Source organism: Pteronotus mesoamericanus, unplaced genomic scaffold, assembly GCF_021234165.1.
Source record: "Pteronotus mesoamericanus isolate MK-2021 breed Mesoamerican mustached bat unplaced genomic scaffold, CSHL_Meso_final contig_221, whole genome shotgun sequence".
Classification (NCBI taxonomy): Eukaryota; Metazoa; Chordata; class Mammalia; order Chiroptera; family Mormoopidae; genus Pteronotus; species Pteronotus mesoamericanus.
The window spans coordinates 353,160-374,443 of record NW_026555092.1 but is presented as its reverse complement, the minus strand read 5'-3'; the positions used below and the strand labels follow the sequence as shown (position 1 = coordinate 374,443).

General features: G+C 49.9%; 1 protein-coding gene across 2 annotated transcripts in view; it reads left to right on the top strand.

Moving 5' to 3' along the window:
- The window catches only part of CAPZB (capping actin protein of muscle Z-line subunit beta), a 128,120-nt gene that overhangs the window by 78,274 nt on the left and 28,562 nt on the right, over positions 1 to 21,284 (top strand). For both annotated transcript variants that reach the window (XM_054571653.1, XM_054571652.1), the window contains exons 3-4: positions 8,320 to 8,441; positions 13,500 to 13,613. In XM_054571653.1, coding sequence (XP_054427628.1) covers positions 8,320 to 8,441; positions 13,500 to 13,613 — 236 coding nt within the window. The remainder of the gene's footprint in view (positions 1 to 8,319; positions 8,442 to 13,499; positions 13,614 to 21,284) is intronic.

The window sequence follows — 21,284 nt, the reverse complement described above, 5'->3', positions numbered from 1 at the left end:
ATATGGCGGCACAAACATAAACCTCACTTGTGGCCGGAAACGTCTGATTTGTATCTCTTTTCATGTGATCAGCTGTTGGGTTAGATAGTAGAAAAGTATTCAATTTTGGGGCAACAGCAAGATGTGATTTTTTTTTTTTTAACCTAGCTGTACTGTGTCCCACATGTCCTTTCTTAGACGTCGGCTAGTAGCTCTATGACTGTGGACAAGTTATTTCTCTAAGGCCCTATTTTCTCCACTTCTTTAAAATAGGAATGGTAACTGGATCTGCATAAGGGGCTGTTTGGAGGAATAAAAGGAGGGATGCAGGTAGTTTATGGTACCACAGTGCCTGGCTGCACCACCAGCTGTTGGCTATTACGTCCTCCTTCTCTTTGTCCTCATTATTATTAAGGTGTCACTTGAGGCACTTGCTCGTGGCATCTTAACATCTTCCTTCCTTCTGGGATTTTTTGCTGCCCAAGTTCACTTTATTCCCCTTTCCCTGTCTTTCCAATGGCCCCCTGGACACCAGGGAGCCAGGTGAGGGCTCAGTGATGAAGGGCACAGTGGTTCCTGCTCCCTGGGATGTTGTAACAGCGGAGAAACTGTTGGAGGCCTGAACGCCACCCCCTGACCCGATGGCAGAAACACTGTCCTGGCCATTGCAGCGTTGTTTATTATTCTGTGTCATTTGGAATTAAGTTTAAATCCCCCCCAACAACCTGAATTGATCTGATACCTTTGGGTTATCTGAACGCCCCTTACACAGGCTGTTAAGCAGTTCAGATGAGCAGTTTGGACAGAAACCTTTCGCCCCAGGTGTTGGCACCAACCACGTGTTCTCGCTTGGAGGCCCTCCTTGGCTTGGGATGCAGCAGAACTGATGATACACGCACCCCAGAGTGAACTTTTGGCTTTGTTTGGACTTGTCCTTTCTTTTAAATTGCTGTGCAGACTCATGATCCGTGAGATTTAATGTGATTTCTTCCACTGTTCTCAGCGTTTGATGTGACCTGGAGGTGGGGGTAGGGTTGGGGATGAGTGCAGGGAGGGGGTCTTTCAGTAATTGACTTGATTACAGAGGTAAACTGCCTCTATTCTGGATCACAAGATTAATGTCCACTTTCTCAGAAGCCTGTAAACATACTGGTGCACGCACCTCGGTGTGCGTGTCTCAGGGCTGGATCTAGGGGGCCCGTCTCTGCCTTTGTAGAGAATGTCAAATAGTGAGGAAGGAGTAGAATAAAAACTGATGACAATATTAGAACAACCATCCCCAAAGCATTTGGGATTCATTCAGTTGACACCAGTGTTACTGCAGGAATTTCAAAGAATTGTTACATCTTGATAAATTAGAGTTTGGACTGGACCCTAAAGGATGGTAGGATTTGAGAGAGGAATAGGAGATAGGGTGCCAGATTTAGCAAATAAAAATGTATGTTCCATGTAACATTCGAGACATACTTACACTAAATGTTATTCATTGTATGTCTGAAATTAAAACATAACTGGCCAGTCTGTTATTTTATACAGCAGCCCTAAATGGAGAGGATTTTCAGTGCAAGGAAGTATGGCAAATGTGTGTTCAGGGAGCAGTGAGTAGGGCAGCGTGGTGGTTCGGCAGGGTTCACACAGAAGCGGTGGGGTGAGATGGGGTGCGGAAGATCGTGAGGGGCCAGGTCATGACTCACGCACCCTTGGGCAACTGCTCTGTTGTACAGATCTGTAAGCGTACCATGTGCGCTATACTTTGTATCCCACATGACGACAATAAGATTATTTCTTAAGAGCATTTTATCTTTGATCAAAGAAACAGCAGTGAAGAGGGAAACAGAATACAAAAATACCTTCACAGTTTATCCAAAAGGCAAAAACTGTACCTGCTTGAATGAAGCATCAGTCAGCCATATCATATCCCAGGTGTTTTGCATGGTAGGGTGAATCGTATGCCATTCATAAATTCTACGTGTTTTCCTGTGCACTGCCCTAAGTTCATTTTTATTTTTATTTTCAAAATTTTATTGATTATGCTATTATGGTTGTACCAGTTTTTCCCCCTGTGCCCCCTTCCACCCAGCCCCTCTCCACGGTCTGAGACAGTGCCCCCGCCATTGTCCATGTCCATGGGGCATGCATGTAAGTTCTTAGCCTACTCCATGTTCTGTGCTCTACTTTATATCCCCATGGCTGTTCTGTAACTACCTATTTGTACTTCTTAATCTCCTCACCTCTTCACCTGTTCCCTAACACCCCACTCCCACCTGGCACCCATTAAAATGCTCTCCGTATCCATGATTCTGTCTCTGTTCTTGTATGCTTAGTTTTTTTCTTATTCAGTTGTTGATTGATATGTATTTATTGCCATTTTATTGTTCATAATTTTGATCTTTTTCTTAAGTCCCTTTAACATTTCATATAATAATTGTTTAGTGATGATGAACTCCTTTAGTTTATTTTTGTCTGGGAAACTCTTTATCTGCCCTTAGATTCTAAATGATAGCTTTTGCTGTGTAGAACAATCTTGACTGTAGGTCCCTTCTTTTCATGACTTTGAATATTTCTTGCCAATCCCTTCGAGCCTGCAGAGTTTCTTTTGAGAAACCAGCTGGCAGTCCCTTGTAGGTAACTAGCTGCTTTTCTCATGCTACTTTTAAGGTACTCTCTTTATCTGTACCTTTGGCATTTTAATTGTGATGCACGTTGGAGTGGGCTGCTTTGCATCCATCTTGTTTCTCTGTGTTTCCTGGACTTGTAGGTCTATTTCCTTCACCAAATTAGGGAAGTTTTCATTATTTTTTCAAGTAGATTTCCAATTTATTGCTCTTTCTTTTCTTCTGACATTCCCTTGATGTGAGTGTTGGAGTGCTTGAAGTTATCCCAGTGGCTGCTTATACTATCCCTGGTTTTTGTGGAGGTTCTTTTTAATTCTTTTTTTTTTTTCTTGTTCTGATTGGTTGTTTTTTGCTTCCTTATATTCCAAATCATTGTTTTGATCCTCAACTTCATCCATTTTGCTGTTGTTTCCCTCTAAATTGTTGTTTATTGCAATTAGTGAATCCTTCCTTTCTGACTGGATCTTTTTTATGTTGTTGAGGTCCTCACTAAGTTCCTCAAGTATCCTTACAACCAGAGTTTTGAGCTCTGCATCTGATAGATTGCTTATCTCCAGTTTTTGTTTAGTTCTTTTTCTGGAGTTTTCTTTGTCTCCTCATTTTTGGCAGCCTCCCTGTGTTTGTTTCTGTGTATTAGGTCAAGCTGCTGTAACTCCCTGCCTTGGTAGTGGGGGCTAATGTAGTAGGTGTCCTTTAGGGTCCAGTTACATAGCCTCTCCTATCACCCAAATGGGGTACTCAGGGTGCACCTTTCATATGGACTGAGTACACCCTCTTGTAGTTGAGCCTTGTTTGCTGCTGGCAGGTTAATGGGAGGGATTTACCCAGGCCAGTCAGCTGCAAGGACTGGCTGTGACTGCTAGCCACCAACCTCCGCCTTCTGTGGAGGATCAGCTGTGCTGAGGCAGCATGGTGTTGCTCTGATGTGGTCTGTAGCTGTGCACAGGGTTCACAGGCTCTGGGCTTTCCTGGGTGGTATAGACCTAGGTCAGCCCCCACCTCTATTCTGCCTGGGGCCACCCTGCATGAACTATAAAGCAGTCTGAGGTAGCTGCTACTTGTGATGAGCTTGAGAATCCCAGGTGAGGCTAAACTGTGAATCTAGGCTGGCTGCTGCTAGTGCTGAGCCTGGCGCCACTTAACAAGAGGTACAGGGGCCTTGGGGGCTCACTGAGGCCGGCTGTTATCTCTTTGAGGGCATTTAGGAAGTTGTGAAGCATGAGCCAAGACCAGACATGCATATAGAAAAGTCACCATTAACAGTTTGGGTGGGATGGAGTCTCAGGGGATCCCCAGGGCGAGGCAAACAGTGTTAGCCAGGTTGATGGAGCCTCAGATATGGCACCCATCTGCCAGCTCTGTGGCTCTGTGTGGGGAGGGTTCAAAAAGGGGATAGTGGTCTCTGCCTACCATTCTGTCTGAGAGAAAGCTGTCCCCCAGCTCTTGCCTTGCAGCTAAACACTTCTGTTCCTCCCTGTATGCCACTGGTGCCTTTCAAGCTGCTACCCTGGTCCTGGAGCTCAGAGGGAGTGAGTCTGAGTAGGTCCATGTGTGTGTTATTTAAGAGGTACTGCCTGGGGCTCCAGCAGTTTCTTCCACTGACTCAATCCCTGCTGGTTTTTGCATCTAGGAGTTAGGGGGATTTATCTTCCTGGCACGAACTCTGGGCTGAGGGGCCTGGTGTAGGGCTGGAAATCCTCACTCCCAAGACATCCCTCCTGAATTTTTATCCACCACAGGTGGGTGTGGGACCAGCCTGTTCCGTGTCTCCACCCCACCTACTGGTCTGAATGGATGTGGTTTCTTTAATACTATACTCATTGGACTTCCATTAGCTCGATTTCTGATGGTTCTGAGTGATGGTGGTTCTATATTTTAGTTGCAATTTTGATGTGGTTGTGTGAGGCGGTATGTCATGTCTGTCTGTGTGGCCATCATGACTGGGAGTTGCCCTAAGTTTTTGAGGGACAGTTCAGATGTCTTTCTGAAGTTTTTTAGCACCTGGCCATGAACTTTGAAAAGGCCAGTGACAGATCTTCAAGGAGTTCAGATAATATCTCAGGGGTTCCGCATTGCTCAGATGCTGAGGCAGGTGCTGTCCTGATGCCAGCAGCAGCCCAGGATTTCCCCCACCCCCTGCCACCCCAACTTCTGGCAGAGAGAAGGAAAGCCATACATCTTCCGATGGCCCCTGGAAGAAAACTCTTCGGAGAGCTTCCTCCCCAAATGGGCCCAGGCTGTTTAGGCTGAGGCCCTCCGATGGCCCATGGAGGGTGGTGGGGTGGAGATCAGCCTTGTCCAAACTATGTGGAGTGAGAAGCTTTGTGACTAGAAAAGGACAGGCAGGCTGAGCAGGTGACGAGAGTGGCTATTGATGACAGCTGGTATCACAAAGCAACCCCTTGCACTGTTGCCTTAGTCAGCTTTGTGCTTCCACGGGCCTGAGTTACAAAGTGGGAGGAGTGGAATCCCTTCTGGTCCTTCATGTTGATCTGATCTGCTCGGACATGCAGGGCAGGCTGGATCCCATTTTCTAGACCAATGGCTGCCACATTTTAAAAAAAATTTCACAGGCCAGAACCATTTAAAAAAAGTGACGATGGGGTGGGGGGAGGTCACTGGGTTGCCAACCTTTAAAACAAAAACAAAATGAACCTGTGGTTTCATAAAATCAAGGACATCCTGCAAACAAAAGGGGGGCATTCTGTGAAAACAGAACAATAAATTTAGCCATATGAAGAGATTAATGTCATTTAGGTTAGTTTTTACCAGCAGTATTTTCACTGATGCCGCAAGTCTCCTGCATGGCTCACCTACTGTGTTTTTTTGTGTGGCTCGTTAGCAGCAGAGCACAGGTTAGAACCCAGGCCTCATTATATTAATAAAAATGCCAGGATTTTAATTAAAACTCCAGTTCATTTTATCTGGTGCGTTTCTACAACTTCTTGGTTCATATTTGTGAATGCCTGGTTGGAACCACAAGTGAAATTGGTCCCTGGTGTTATCAAAGTTCACTTCTTGACAATAAACTTTTTTCCTAAAGCCAATTGCTACGTGTCACGCGCCGCCGTAGGCCCTGGGCGTGCAGCCACTGACAAGACCGGTGTCCCTGCCTGGTAAAGTGTGCGTTCTAGTGAGGGAGGGAGCCAGCAAGCAGACCGAGAGGAAGTACTATTTCAGTTCATGTGAGTGCCAGGAAAAAATTGTTCACATATTTTTGATCTGTGGATTGAGCTCTTGGGTAGGCGTGAAGCCACACCCATGTCACAGCAAATCCCGTTCCCTTGTAAGTTTTCCTGTGTTAGGGACTTAGCTGCAAGCAACAGGACTGGTGGGGAAGGGAGAACAAGTGGCTCCAGGCAGCGCTGGGGTTAAGAAAAACTGGGTTCTTGGGGGTCCGTTTTTCTCCAGCGCCTGAAGCAGCATGGTGGATTCAGGTGTGATCTAGGGTGGTGTGGCTCTCTAAGAATAACAGGCAACAGACAGTACTGAGTACAAAAGAGAGGGGTGGAGTGTGACTACGGCAGCTACTGATGTGCTTGCTTTCCCCTGGGCTGGGCAGTGAACTTGGTTTGCTCATGTGACCCCCCTAAATCACAGTAGGTTGGTTTTTATTGTTCTCACTTTACAGGTGAGGAAATCCAGTCTTAGTAGAGAAGTAAAACAACTTACCCAAGGCCACAAAGCCAGTTAGCAGTGGAATGAGGAAGTCTCACTTCAGAGCCTCTTTGTCTAGTCTCCACCATAATCCAGGATACGTCGGGCCGGTCCTGTCGTGTCAGGGGCCCGACCAGTTAGAGTGGGCTCTAGACAAAAGTCAGGGCCCAGCCGCTAAGCCAAGGCAGCAGCCAACAGGATGCACAGCGACACTCAGGAAAGGTCGTGACGTGATAGGCAGGCTCATGGGTGCCCGGGGCCAACAACAGGAAACCAGACCAGTTCCAGATCCCGGTTGCTCTGGGTGGAAGCTGTTAGTCTTCCTCGCTGTGGCCAGGACTTTCTTCCAGGCTCTGTGGCCATCCACAGCTGAGCGGGGGTGGGATGGGAGGGAGTTGTTTGCCACCAGAGTGTGCCTTTGGTGTGCAGTCCTTCCTCTTAGCCATCTATTAAACCAGAGTTAGGGTCAGAAGGGGAGATTTCTGTCTACTGCTTGCTTCTTGTGTGGGCCTTGGGCACCTTAATGACCCTGGGCCCCAGTTCCCAAATCTGTAAAATGGAGATAAACCTAACTTGGTCACAGGATGGAAGTGAGCCTAAAGGAGACAGCGTGCCCTGTGCAGAGGGCCTGACCTGTCTGTGATACACGCTAGGCATTTGGAGGTGGGTTAATATGATCAACACCAAAACTAACTTTGAAAATAGCCCCATTTCAGGGGGGAAACAGCCCTGTTTTCATGTGTCTGTTTGGTGACGAGGGCTAGTTACTCAGGTATTGCATGGAGAAGGGATTCTGAAGATAAGCAGGTTGTATCTAGGGGTCAATGGTGTGTATATCTTTTGGGGGAGAGATGACATGCTGCTCTGTGTCATTTCACTGAGGCCAGAATTGGCATGAGCTACACGGCAGGGTAACCGCCGTCTAGTTTTGCCAGACCGGGCCATACCGACTGAGTTCTGAAGCACCCCAGGGGTCAGTAGAAGTGCCCTGAGAAGCCCCCGGAGGCCGGGTGGTTTCGGAGGTGGGGGCATTCGCTGTCCCTGTCTTTCTGAAGGTGGAAAGGACCTTCCGGAGGAGTACAGGAACTGCGGTAGCTGTCAGCCCCTCTGCGGAGCTGCTCTCCTGGGTGTCCTTGCCACATGATTTAACTTTTCCATTTGGAAAGGTTATTGGTGCAGTTGGCCGCCTCTTGCCTGGTAAACGATATGGTGGGGCCTCCATAAACCCAGGCCCATGAAACGAGTAAGTCAGCACATTGAAAATACAGCGTGGAAGTGACTCAAGCCCAAAGGAATCCATTTCTGAAAGTGCTGCCATCCCTTCCTGGAATATTTTGGTGGAAATTGATGTTTGAGTTGGGAAGAGGAGGCCAGCAGCCTGGTTACTAGCAGGGCCTTGCGTCGCATTGAGCAGCATGCGCCCCAAGGTTTAGCCCTGCCCGCCCCAGACCACGGAGCCGTCCTCACTGAGGCGGCCCCGGGCAGGTCAATCTGATGTGCGCCCACCGGAGCTCCAGGCTGGGGGAGCTGGCGCGACCCTATCTTTGCAGCAGGTAAGGTCGACTCTGCAAGTCAACCTGGTAATGCTTGGCCAGGGGCCTGGAAAGTATTGGAAACTCCACCCAGCGTGGGAGCCTGTGGGAGTTCTCCGCCATGGACGGGTTACTCTTCTCAGAGTTCAGTGGGTTCCTGTGTATTTAAAATGTTTACCTCCTTCTCAGGACTTCAGCTTGTACTTTGCCCACCAGAGACCAATACCAAGCATATACATACTTAAATGCACTAGACCACCCTGGCGACCAGGTGATTAAAACTGCACACAGATTTGGAAGGAAGGCTGTATTGGAAATCACGCTCTGCTGTAATTCAAGAACAGGTTTCTTTATAGAGGGACACAGTTGGTGTCAGACACATGTGGAAAAGAAAAGAACAGGCCCGTGATTCTGGCAGGGCACCAAGGGCCAGATGTTAAATGTGCTGACCATGATCTGGCTGCAGTTGCCATTAGCCAGCCTGTGTCTGATGTGTTATTTTAACCCGTTTCTGCCTTTCCCTTTCTCTCTGCCAGGTCCCCAGTCTATGTGAAGATCTCCTGTCTTCTGTTGACCAGCCACTGAAAATCGCCAGAGACAAGGTGGTGGGAAAGGATTACCTTTTGTGTGACTACAACAGAGACGGGGACTCCTATAGGTGAGCTCCTGCGCCTAGAGTGCCGCAGGCATGCCGGGCCACCCCCTGGGCAGTCGGTGCCACGCAGCAGCACCAGGGCCTCTGATCTTGGACAGGCTGACGGCCCCTCAGCCTTCTTTACATTTGTCCTTCTGCTGGTCCTTCCTCCCTCCCTCTCTCCCTCCTCTCCCGCCTTCCATGCAGTCACCCAGTAGAGGTTGTGGAGTACCTCTGGTGAGGATGGGCGATTCACTGCAGACAAAAGGCTTCTGCCCTGGTGGAGCTCTCAGTCTAATGGGAAAGGATGTTCTTACAAAACAACAAGCAGTTTCATTATAATTGAGTAAGTCCTGCAAAGGGCAAGGTGCAGGGCGATGGGGGTCCGGAGCACAGGAGGGCACGTGTGGTTAAGGGACATTTGAGTGCAGCGTTGTCAAACAAATATGCAACTCTCCTTTCTCTTCTCCATCACCATGCTGAGGGCAGTAAATAACTAAGGCAACATAAGTCCCTGCCCTGGGTGATCACTGGGCTAGAATTGGAGATGTACCCAGCAGCTGATTATTGTACGACATGATTCATGCAGCCAGTGCCAACCTTGTTCAGGGTTTGAGAGTAGTGTATAAGAGACCAAAGTTGAATCTGGGAGGACTTCCTGTGGGAGGTGCTGTCTGAGCTCAGTTTTTAAGGGTGTCCAAGAGTTCTTCCTATTAAAAAAGATTGGGGCTCTGGCTGGCATGGTTCAGTGGATTGAGTGCCAGCCTGTGAACCAAAGGGTCACTGGTTTGATTCCCAGTCAGGGCACATGCCTCGGGTTGCATGCCAGGCCCCTTGTTGGGAGTGTGCAAGATATTTGTGTCTTCCTCTCTCTCCCTCCTTTCCCCTCTCTCTAAAATTAAATAAATAAAAATTTTTATTTATTTATTTTTTTAAAAGGGAATCCTAAACCAGTCTAGTATTTCTGTGATGGATTGCTATAATCAGTGCCCTGGAGAATGGGGGGTGGGGGAACACAGTCTGCCTTAGGTTTATTCGGAGCCCACAGAACCTGGGCTGAGTTTTGAAGCTTCAGTGTAGTGCTCTCTTTGGGGAGCGGGGGGCGGTCAGCTGCAGTCAGCTGACCGGGGCCCTAGGCTAGCACTACCCTCCTCCATAGCAATGGGAACTTCAACAAATTACTTGTTATCTCTGGTCTTAGTTCTGTCACATAGTGACAAAGTATTCGTTCTTTCAACAGCATACTTAATAATGTCCCTCTATAAGCATGTGCTGTATATGCCAGGCACTATTCTAAATTGCTCTTCTGTGGTTCTGTGGACCATATATCCTAGTGAGGGAGCCAGATAGTAAGCAAATGCATAAATAATGCAGACTGTGAAAAATGAATAAAGAAAATAAAAAGGACAAGGGAGAGGCAGGATAGGTAGACAGGGAAGGCTCGTGTCAGTGGTAGTGTTTGCAGTGAGATTTAAGGATGAAAGAGTTCAGTCCTGCACAGGTCTGGGTGAAGCTGAGCTGGTCGGGATCAAGCCCAAAGGACGGCCAGGGCGGGAGAAGGCAGTGCGGGCAGGAGATGAGTCAGAGGTGGGGGCCGTTGGTGCAGGGCCTTGAAGGCCAGGGTGAGGGGATAGGGCAGGGTTATTGCAGGAATTTGGAAACACGCAGAGGACTGTCGCACAGAACTCAGTGTAAATCACAAAGATTTAATGAATACTGACTTTCGAAGAGACTAGGCAATTGTTTTATAATCATGTCCCTATTCTAGCTTCAGATGGAAGTTAGGTAGACAATGTATTTTGACCTAATTCAACCCAGACCAGAGCGTAGAGTGGAGATGGTGAATCTGTGGTCTGTGCCTAAAAGTAGAGCCAGCAGAGGCTGCATGTGGATGAGATGCGAAGGGCGGCGGCAGGGCTTTGAGCCTAAGCAGCTTGGAGGTTAGGGTCACTGTATGTTGAGGTAAGGAAGACTCTGGGAGTTGCTGGTTTGGGGTCACTTTGAGCTCCAGATGCCCGTTAGGTGAAAGTGGAGACGCCCAGCACCCTGTGACTAGTCCTGGCCTGGGTGGAGAGGGAGGCACAGGTGTGGGGGGCCCCAGCGTGGGGGCGGTGAGGCAGCCCTGGGGCAAGCAGTGTCGGCCTTGGGTGCTAGGAGCACAGGTCCAGGTCCAGCGCTCACTGGGAGCCTCCTAGGAAGAGGGTGGACCAGCACTTCCAGGGAGAGAGATCATGAGGTGCCAAGTGGTCCCACAGACCAGGGAGCACATCTCCAAAGGACAGGCAGCCTTGCCAGGCTCAGCATTCAGGGGAGGCTTCCTGGGAGAGGTGACCTTGAGCTGAGTCTTGCGTAATCAGGATCACTAAGCTTCCTTTTTTCCACCTGAAAACTCCAGCTTGCTGTGCGAGGCAGCCGTTCCTCAGCAACCTGTGGGTGGCTGGGGCCATTTCCATACCCACGCCAAGACCGGGCAACCCTGGGGACTTGCTACCTGCCTCCCGCCCAGGTGGGCCTGCCAGCCCCTCCCTTCATTGCTCAGGCGCTGCAGGGGGCGTAGGGGCCCTCAGCCGAAGAGGAGCCGGGGTGTCAGGGCACAGGAATTTTCTTCCCTTTGTCCGCTTCTCCGTATAGAACTTCAAGGTCTTCTGAGTTTCTCCACACATTTCCATCCTAGCTGTTTGATCGTTTGCTTAAATAAGATCCTTATGGTGTGACCGTTGCCAGCAGCACTGTTTGAAACCTGTTAGCTGAAACAAAAAGCATTCTCTGAGGGAAATGAAAGGCCTGACTTTTGAAATCTAAGTGTTCCTGTCCATCTGTCTTTTTTCAAATGGCCTCCATTTAAGCTCTTAAATGTGTTCTGAGTGCCCCTTCCACTAAGAATATTCTGGGTAATGTTATGATTTTTCCCCCAGCTACAATTACCCCGGCTCCAGGGCTAACGGCTTGAAATGCTGTCGTCTGTGAGCCAGGAGAAATGTGAGTTACAGGCTTCTTGAAAATCCCAGGCCCCCAGTCTGCAGGAGGGATGGGCTCTTGTGTCTAATCATGTCGCCTTTAAGTGAAAGCTGGTTGGGGTGGGTCTTCCAGGCCCATAGGAAGGAAGGCGATGGCCGTTTGGGGAACAAAGGTCAGAGCTCGAGTGTTGCAAGGAGACTCTGGGCGGGGGTGGTGTTCAGGTTCTTGCTCTCAGAAGGTTCTCCACTCCCACGGGAGGGCGGCGGCGGAACCTAGCTTACAAACAGGGGAGGCCACTGCTCTCTTCAGCTGTGTCTTTGTCTCGGCCTGGGGAGAGGCCTCAGCAGAAAAGACAGAGAGTTGCTCCATCTCTGCTGGTTTGCAGGGCCACCAGCAGCCAGCATTCCCCTGGGTCCTTTCTTCCCCACTCTGTGCTGTAAGTCGCCTGCCCTTACTGCGCACGACCTCAGTGCTCGGTACTCGGGCGTGAAGGCAAACAGCCTGGGCTCCCTTCTCAAAATTCTCTTGCAGCCTAGGGCAAGAGAAGGGTAGGAATATGGTAAGAATCCTCATCCGTGTGGGAGTGAGGGGATGGGGCATGGGGGAGGGGGGGCGTTGGTTACTTCTGCTTCGGGGGATGGTGTTCTTCGAGAACTGATTTATTCTTTGAACAATGCTTTTTAAAATGAGCGTGTGGTTGAGTGTTAAGCACCGTTCTAGGTGCTGAGCACATGGTGGAGAACAAAAGACTCGCCTTGTTGGGGCTTAGGTCCTGGAGTTAGCTAGCTAAATTTAAATCAGTTCAAATTAGATTAAGTAAAAACTTCAGTCCCTCAACTGGCCACAAGTCCTCAGCCACATGAAGCTGGCAGCTGCATTTTGGACATTTGGGACATTTCTGTTGCTGTGGAAAGTTCTCTCAGACAGCACTGTTCGGAGGGATGAACCAGACACGTCTGCCCGCCCTCGGGAAGGGGAGGTCTTCTCTACTTGCTGACGCAGGTGCTTGGTGGGGCGCCCATAACCAAGAGGAAAGATGTTTGTGCACAGAATTTGTTAAAACTGGGGTTCAGAAGACGGTGACACCCTTTTTCCCTTAAGTTCCATCCCAAATTGAAAGGTTCTTTTATGCCCTCAGTGGTGTGAGGTTTGTTGTCAGCAGGAGAACAGGGAAGGCAATGTGGCGTCCGTATTGTGGACACATGGAGGTGTATATGCCCCGAGGTGCAAAGGGCTTTGTCTGAATTTCACATTGTCTTCTCCTTTCCGTTCCCCTCACCTTTTTAATCCTTTTTCCTTCTGTGAACCCCCAGCTCTGTAAACTCCACCTGCAGGATTTAATGAGTAGATATTTCCCTTATAGCGCCCTTTCCAGTACTCTCTGTGATTAAATGCTTTCCTGATGTGGCAAAATACATTTTAAAAAATGTGGCAAGTCTTCAGGCTGGCAAACCAGAGGCTGGTTCTCATTACTTAGTGGTCTTTATATGCATATGGCCCTTGGTGTGCGGAAGGCTGTCCTCTGTCCACATGGAGACCTTGGTCGCTCAGACTTTGCATGTGTAATCAGCATCCCCGGGGGCCGAGTCTCTTGCCCACTCCTGTAACAGCGGCTTTCTCCCTAACCCTTAGTCATGTAAGAAGGTCTTGAGAGTAAAGGTTTCTACAGAGCTGTCAGTGGGTCAGGCAGGAGAAGGGGGCATCTGTTGATCAACACAGTGGTAAAAAGAAAGGGGAATTAGAAAAAGGGTAAGAAAGAAATTACATTTGTTGGACATGCACTATATGCCAGACTCTAGGCACTTTTGATGTATTTTCTTCCTTGCTCCTCATAACCTCCCTGTGGGTAGCAGATAGCAGCCTCATTTTACAAAGACACCAAGCCGCTTGCAAGAACAACACAGCTAGTGAGAGCTGGAGTGCGGGGTTTGTACCCAAGTCTGCCGCCAAACCCTCACTCTGCAAACCTCACGAAAGCCAGGTTTATTTCCAGGGCCTGGGAAAATCTTTGCTGTGTGTGGTGGCTTTTTCTCCGAAGTTTTAGGCAGCTGAGGCTTAAGCTCATGGGTCATAGGCCGTGTCTCCCCAAAATGAAAATGTTACCCTTTCCTTTCTCCCCTCCAGGTCACCATGGAGTAACAAGTATGATCCTCCCTTGGAAGACGGGGCCATGCCTTCTGCTCGGCTGAGAAAGCTGGAGGTGGAAGCCAACAATGCCTTTGACCAGTATCGAGACCTGTGAGTTGCTTGCTCTTTGTGCTCTTGCGGTTTTGATAAGTAAATCGGTCATAAATGAGAGTGAGGCCAGGCCAGTAAGTCTCCCTTGAGCCAGTTACCTGGCTTGCCTAGAGCAGGGGCTGCGCATCAGTTTTCCAGTCGGGGCAGCTAGGAGATGACTCGCTGATAGAGTGCTGTCACGCGCAGATTCACCTGTGCACAGCTCCGTGCATGGTTCCTAATAACAGCAGATGCCCTTGGGACAGAACCTACTGTGTGTGAAACACAGTGCCGGGCATTTCCCTCACGTCACCTCATCCTCACAAACACGGCAGCTGGCTTAGTCCCCAGTTTTCAAATGAAGAAACTAAGATTCAAAAAAAGGTGTTTATCCAGGGGAAGAGGCAGAGCCAGGAATCACACCGAGGCCTCTATCTCCAAAGGTCCACCCTCTCTTCTTTACCGTGCTGCATGTCCCACCCAGTTCTGGTGCTGGGGGTCTCTGCTCCCAGACCAGTCACCAGGGCAGGACGAGTTGAGGTCCTTCATTCCTGAGTTGCTCCTCGGGAGGCGGTTTTGCCGGCTCGGATTAGATGCTTCCCCCTTCTCCCTGCTCCCTTCCGGCCCCACCTCCCCTCACACCACCAAGGAGGGTGACCACACAGTTATCCTTGCAGGGAAAGGCGCCGGAAAAGGTTATCCTCTGCAGTACTGTCTGTGACAGAATCTCATTTTAGGTTCAGTTCTGTACTGCTAATATAGCGAACCTGTAAAGTATCCAGTACCACCGCAGTACAAATTCAGTCATCAGGGAAAGGGGTTGGCAGATTCTTCCATAAAGGGCCAGGCAGTAAAACTTTTTACGCTTTGCAGGCTACGTAAGTCACTGTTACATATTCTTTGCTTTTTCTTCTACTTTTGTTTTCTATTTCCCTTTAAAAACATAAAAATTACCTCTTGAGCTGAAGGTGGGTAGAATTTGGCCCTCAGTTTGTACCCTGATGAGGATGCAGGCAAGAAACCGAAAACGAAACAAAGCACCCGAACTGCTGAACCCGGCGCTGTTCGGGAAGGCTGAGGGTCCACTTGGCGTGAGGAGTCAGGCCTCCACTTGCAGAAAGTTGGAATGGGCTTCCATTTCATAGCAGATTCATTACAATGCATTTAATAAAGAGCTCCTATTAGACGTTGGGTCAGAAGGAAAAACGACATTCAGCCTGATACACAAACATTTAAGCAGACGAGTGAAATTCAGAAGTGCAGCCACAGCCAAATGGCCCTCAGCATTTCCTTCACCCCAAGTGTATTGCTCTGTAACCAGCGTTCTCTGTCACATGCTAGTATCTTATCTACATTATCTTGTCCCCTTTTTACAGATGAGGAGACTGTGGCTCCGAGAATCTGAATGACTAGGCCACAGGAAGTAGAGATGAAAAGCTAGGATTTAAATTCATATTTGTCTGAAGTTTCTGCAAATTACTGGTTTTCACAGTTAAACTCAGTTTCCCTGTTTAAAGAGTTCTGACATCCAGAATTTTGTCCTATTGTAGAATAGCTCCTTTGCCAATGATGCTGAGAAGTTGACTCATTGCCATTTCATAGTTTATTTGTAGTTGTTTTTTACTTCTTCTTTTACGCAGCCATTTGGCAAGAAGCCAGTCCAGCTATTAAGAATTTCCAAGTGGGATCAGTTTTATATTACAGTGATGATTTGATAATAAAATAGCAGTGATGAGAACAGCAGTTACCAGCCGGTGACTGTGCAAACACTGTGTTAACTGTCTCCCAATCTTCATCTCATTTAATCTTCCAAATGGCCTGTGAGAGAGGATTCTCCCTGTTTCACAGATGAGTTAACGGATTTAGAGAGGTGAAGTAACTCGCCCAAGTTCACACAGCCAGTAAGAGGTGGAACTGGGCTATAGAGCCGTCCATCTCCAACTCCAGAGACCAAAATGTATTTGCTCGACTGACATTTGAGGGCTTGTTACGAGCCAGGTACTTGCTAGGAACAGGAGTTATGGCCTTCAACTCAGCTGACCAAGGCCCTGCCCTCATGGCACATGCACTGTGGAAAGACACAATATAACAAGCACTACGGCGGGGGATGGGATAGGGAGTGACTTGCTTTAAGGAGAGCAGTCGAGAAGGCCTGTGTAGGTGATGTTGAGCCGAGGGCTGCTGCTCAGAAGGGGCCGGCCATGCCGAGTTTGGGAGGAGCGGTCCAGGCAGAGGGCTGCTTGTGCAGCGTCTCCGAGGCAGGGAGGCTCTTGGATTCTCCAAGAGTCAGGACAAGGGTGGTTGTGGTTTCTTACAGACCTAAATGTATAGGCTGAGATTTCCTGAATAAGGTGATGCAGACATGTTGCTTTGTGCTGTCCTTAGGAGCAGACCTGGGAAAGAGCCCAGTTTCATCTTTGACTTTTCTTCCCTCTCTTTACCCCTCCCGTCTTGCTGGTTCTTACACATACGCTTCTCACTTTACGATGGGGTTATGTCCCCATCATAAGCTGACAACATCCTAAACTGAAAATGCAATTGATACACCTGCTGCACAGCACACTTAGCCTAGCCTACCTTAAATGTGCCTACAGTTGGACAGTTGAACTTCATCTCAAGCAACAGCCTTCCTCTTACCAGAAGGGGGAGACACAGGTGGGCGTTTTGTAGGCATGAGGGGATATAAAAATAAAAACACATTATCCAAAAAGCACCAGCAACACCTTATACTGTAGAGTGTCAGTGCTAGCCTGGAAAAAGATCGAACTTTGAAGTTCAGTTTCTACTGAATTTGCGAAATCGTTAAGTTGAAGAGTCTCCAGTGGGGAGATGCCTGTATAAGGACACATGGTCGCTCTTAGGTGTGCCTCTGTGGGAGCTTGATTGGCCTGGTGCCTTGAGCATTTCCCCACTATTATTTTAAAATCTTCGAAGTAATCCCTTAACCCTTAAGTTGAGACCCCACAGTGGGAGCCATCTCATCTACCGGACGATGGGACCAAGAAGTGCTGAGGTGCTTCCCACGGTCCACGCCCTGGGCCTGACCCACTACAGCGCCTTCAGAAGAGGCCTCCCCTTCCTGGCCAATGTCCACTTTTCTGCTGGTTTTGAAGCTCTGGTGACCGTATTTCTGTGTCGCTGAGTGCGCCTACACTCTGTCCTGAAAGTGAGCTGACCTGCTGAGGGGATCGAGGGTGGCGACGGGACAGCTTCTTGTACTTGCTCGGGCGGGGGGATCGCACTGGACAGGCCAGACCCTGCGGTTCTCTGACAGGTCGTGATGGTGGCATCCCAGCCTGGGGGGTGCTGTCCTGTCCCCAGCAGTGGCCCCATGCTGCTTCAGGTGGGAGGAGGAGAGCGCAAGGCCTCCAAGGGGCGCCCACAGAGGAGGGCAGGGAGGCCTGGTTCTCCCTGTCTGACAGCAGCCACAGGCCACTGGAGAGATGGTGGTTAGAACCGTCACTGGGGACCCAGAGTCATCAATTTTAAACCACCCAGTGTTATCAGAGTGCACTGGGGACACTCTCCTGAGACCACATGTGAGGAACGTTTTCCCAGCTGGACCACATGTGATGAGCCAAACCATTTCTGGGTTGCGAGTTGTTGTCGGTCATGTTGGTGGCCGAGATGGGGCGTGGAGCATGAGCTCTTTTCCCCGTGGTTTTGGAGCAGATGGAAGTCAGCCAGGGACCAGGAGGCCTCGTCTCTGCCTTGTGCAGCACAGGCCAGCAGTTACTCTGGGTTTTCTAGGGACCAGATTGTTCCCTGGCTGAAGGGACAGTAGGTCATGCCTCCTCTTTATCCTTTGTCCTGGCTCCTCCCCAATAGAAAGACTCATCCCATCCTCACAGGAAGACTCATTTGTTGTCACCCCAGGGAATGAAGACGCAGAGCTGTAACTGTCCCTCTGTCTCCTTTTCACTTTGGCAAGTGGGGACAGTGAAGGCCACTCTGAGGGGAGACATGGCCCCGACCCCATGGCACTGCCATGTGTCTGCTGACTGTGGTCATTCTGAGCTGCCGCATGCGGGCCTGGGAAGATGCCCTGTGTCCTGGGCCTGGGTAGAGGAGCCCAGGGCCTCAGGCAGACCCCCCGCCCCAGCCCCCCACAACCAGAAAGAAAGGGGCGTGACTGAGGAGTCCGCCACCCAAGAGCAGGACTGGCGCAGCCCTGTGCCTGGGGAGGGGCCAGGTGAGTAGGGCCGCCCCACTCCCAACAGGAGCGTGGCTGCACCCCGGGGGGCTTGAAGACTGTGCAGAGCACACCTGTCCCCCATGCTAACTGGGAGCTGACAGCCCAGGTGTTCCTGAATTCTTGGATCCTGATGAATGGCAGTTAGGACTGGATTTGGCTTATGTTCTGGCCTCTTGATCTCTCACCGCCTCCAGTGACTGAACACTGCCAGACTCTGGCCATGTTGGGGCTCACATCCTCTTATGGTGAGTGCTGTGTTGTAAGGAGCCTTTGGGGACTGCTTATTCTGCAGACCACTCACAGGAAGGACCTTGCTCTGTCCTGGGAGGCTAGCAGTACACTCTGCTGCCCCATGGCGCCCTGTCTCCCCCCGCACACACACACTGTGCCTTAAGACTGAACTTGGGGGAATTTTTGTTGTCATCCGGTAAATAGGCAGGCACAGCTTCCGCCAGTACCAGCGGAGTGGGGTTGGAGGGTGTGCTCAAGTGCACAGTGGTGACTTGGCGTCCTGGTTCCCTTTTCTCCCTGCTTCTTGTGGGTCTGTTAACCTTTTGGTTCCCTGAAGTTCTCCTTAAGAAGATGAGGGAAAGGAGACCCCAGCGAATGTGCAGAAACTAAGAGCTGAAACATGCTGGAGCTGCACCAGGTTTCTTCAGGGAGGGGTGCTCACCCTCCCTGCTAGAGGCTCCTCTCTACCATGAGCATCCTGAGAGGAAGCCTTGGATCCTGTCCTGGGCTCTGAGCCTTGCTCCCGGGTCTGTAAAGGCTTTGACTTTGCAGGGAATTAGAATTAATTGTCAGCACATGGACTCGGTATGATCAGGGTGAGGGAGCGGGGCCAGGGATGGATTGCCTAGCAGGCCCTCCGGCTTGTGACTCTTGCTGGGATGTGGCACCGCCTCTTCCTTGCCTGTGCACAGCGTTTCTCCATGATGGGGTAAGCGTGCCAGCAGTCAGGAGCAAGACTCGTTCCCCAAGGGTGGGCAAGAAGCGAGCAGGGACATGAGCTGTGTGTCCTGCATGATCCCTTTGAAGCCATCAATTGCTTTTGTTTACCCCACTGCTCAGAGCTCCGCGCTACATACTCACCCCTCGCCGTCCACTCCCCTCCCACATTCATCAGTTGTTCGTTTGCCATCAGCGGCAAAAAGGGCCCATGGCAGTAACCTCCCCCCAGGAAGGAAACTGTCAAGCAACTGTTAGCACTGCCCAGACAACCCTATTTTTATTTTTTTAAAATTGTTTATTTACTTTTAGAGAGAGGGGAAGGGAGGGAGAAAGAGAGGGAGAGACACATTGATTGGTTGCCTCTCATGCACCCTGACTGGGAATCGAACCGGTGACCTTTTGATTTGCAGGCCAGCACACAATCCAGTGAACCTCACCAGCCAGGGAGACAACCCTGTTTTTAGATTAAAATAATTTTGCTGAGGATAGGCATGTTCTGCTGAAGCTGGGCAAGGTCATTACCTACTCTGAAATCGTTTCAGATTTCATCAGTTCCCTCCCCCCAGCCTTCCCATCCTAGTGCCCAATGTCTAGACTACTCTCATTCTTCTCTGCCAAGCCCCAAGATGGTTTTCCACCTCTAATTCATGGGCCCAGCTCAGTCCAGGGAATGTCATTAGAATGCAGCGCTGGGGAGGGTAGCTGGGAGGGCAGACTCTTGGGTGGTTGGCTCATGGGATCACTTCCTTCTCAGCAAAGTTGACTCTGCTTTTTTAGGCTTGAATCTAGGATAAGCTCATCAGTTATGAAACCTCATCACTTGACCTGAGTCTTCCTCCCTCCCTCCCTTCTTTCCTTCCTTAATTAATTAATTTTTTAGAGAGAGAGAGATAGCGAAACATGGATTTGTTGTTCCATTTATTTATGCATTTATTGGTTGATTCTTGTATGTGCCCTGACCAGAGAGTGAACCTGCAGCCTTGGTGTATGGGGACAATTCTCTGACCAGGTGAGCTACCTGGCCAGGGGTAGGCACTTGAAGCTGCCAGAGAACATCTCACATGTGGTGTGAGGCGCCAGTTGTCTGCCATAACCCCCAAGATCAGTGATTTTTCAGGTTCCCAGAGAAGATGGGAGCCTTTGCTGCTCTGGCCTTCACGTTGTGTCTCGTTGTTGCCTGTGTCAGCCTGGGTTCTGCAGAGACCAGATGTTCTAACCGAAGGGGCTGGCACCGCTTTCTTCTAAGGATGATTACTCCCATCTGTGCCAAACATCTTGCCCCGTGCTCTGCAATCCTTGGCTCTTGGCTTGCAGCAGATAATACCTTCAAACATGCGGTTGCAATTTATTGGCCTTATAAGTTAATTTTAGTGGGTGTGCAATTGATTGAAATCAGAGCTTAATGAAGGCCAGAGTCAGGGGGACGGGGTGGGGGGAGAGGGGAGGAGCAGGGTGGGAAGGCATATTGTGTTCTCCTTGCTTTAAGTCTGTGATAATCTTCAAAAGCTTTAATTAGCTTTTCTAATCAGCCCTTCTTGTCTGGAAGAAGTTTACAGAATGAGACAAGGCTGGCACCCTGTGGCAGTCCCAAAAGCCCATGAGCCTCCCTGGAAGCGGCCAGGGTGCTCAGGAGATGAGCTTTCCCTGGCCCCTGCCTCCTCTCCCTTTCCCGGGGCCACGTTAGAGCTGTGGCTGTTTCCGCTCCTTCCTTCCATTGTCCGTCCTTATTTCATTGGGCATTTTGAACAACACCTGGCGCAGGAAGGGCAAGGGCATCCATATTCGTGTGTGACAAAAGGTTCATTGCCTTGCTTTTCTGAGTCTCTGAAACTCCCTGTGCCCGGCTGCTTTCCCAGACCCGGGGCCAGGGCTGTGCCTGCCTTGGATGGGAACACTGGGCCTGGGGAGGCTCAGTGTTCCCCTTCTGGTGGGGATTGTAGAGGCAGCACAGCAGCACAAAGTCTTCTGAAGAAATGCAGTCAGCCTGGGAAGCAGGTGACTGATGGTGGGTGGGGGTGCTGAGCAGGAGGCACACACACCTCCTCAGAAGTCGGGGAGGCCCACACTATGTCCAGGCCAGAGTGCGGAGTGGGGGGGATGTGGGCTTTGAAAGGAACTTGGACCTGATTCTCTGTTCTGCTTTTACTCACTGACGTGGGGCAAGTAAGTACACTTCCTGAGCCTGTTTCCTTATCTGTTTATAAAGCACCACTGCTCACCTCGGGGGTGAGGGGCATTCGGCGAGGCACCGTTCGTCGGGCGCTCCAAGCTCTGACTCGCCGTGTCTACTCGGTATCCTCTGAGCTGTCAGCATAACAGATTGTTCTAGTCTTGTTGCAGTTGTCTGACAGATGTCTTGTGTTCTGTGTGTTTTTTGGGGGTGGGTGTTGTTTGGTGTGGAGGGGGTGAGATAGGCTGTACGAGGTCTGTCCGGAAGAAGTCCTACCATTGTTAACATAACGAGGACGGTTTATGCGACATCAGTGTAACCTGGCAGCCAAGGAGAGTGGACTGAATGCACGTGCGTGACAATGACTAGTCAGTGG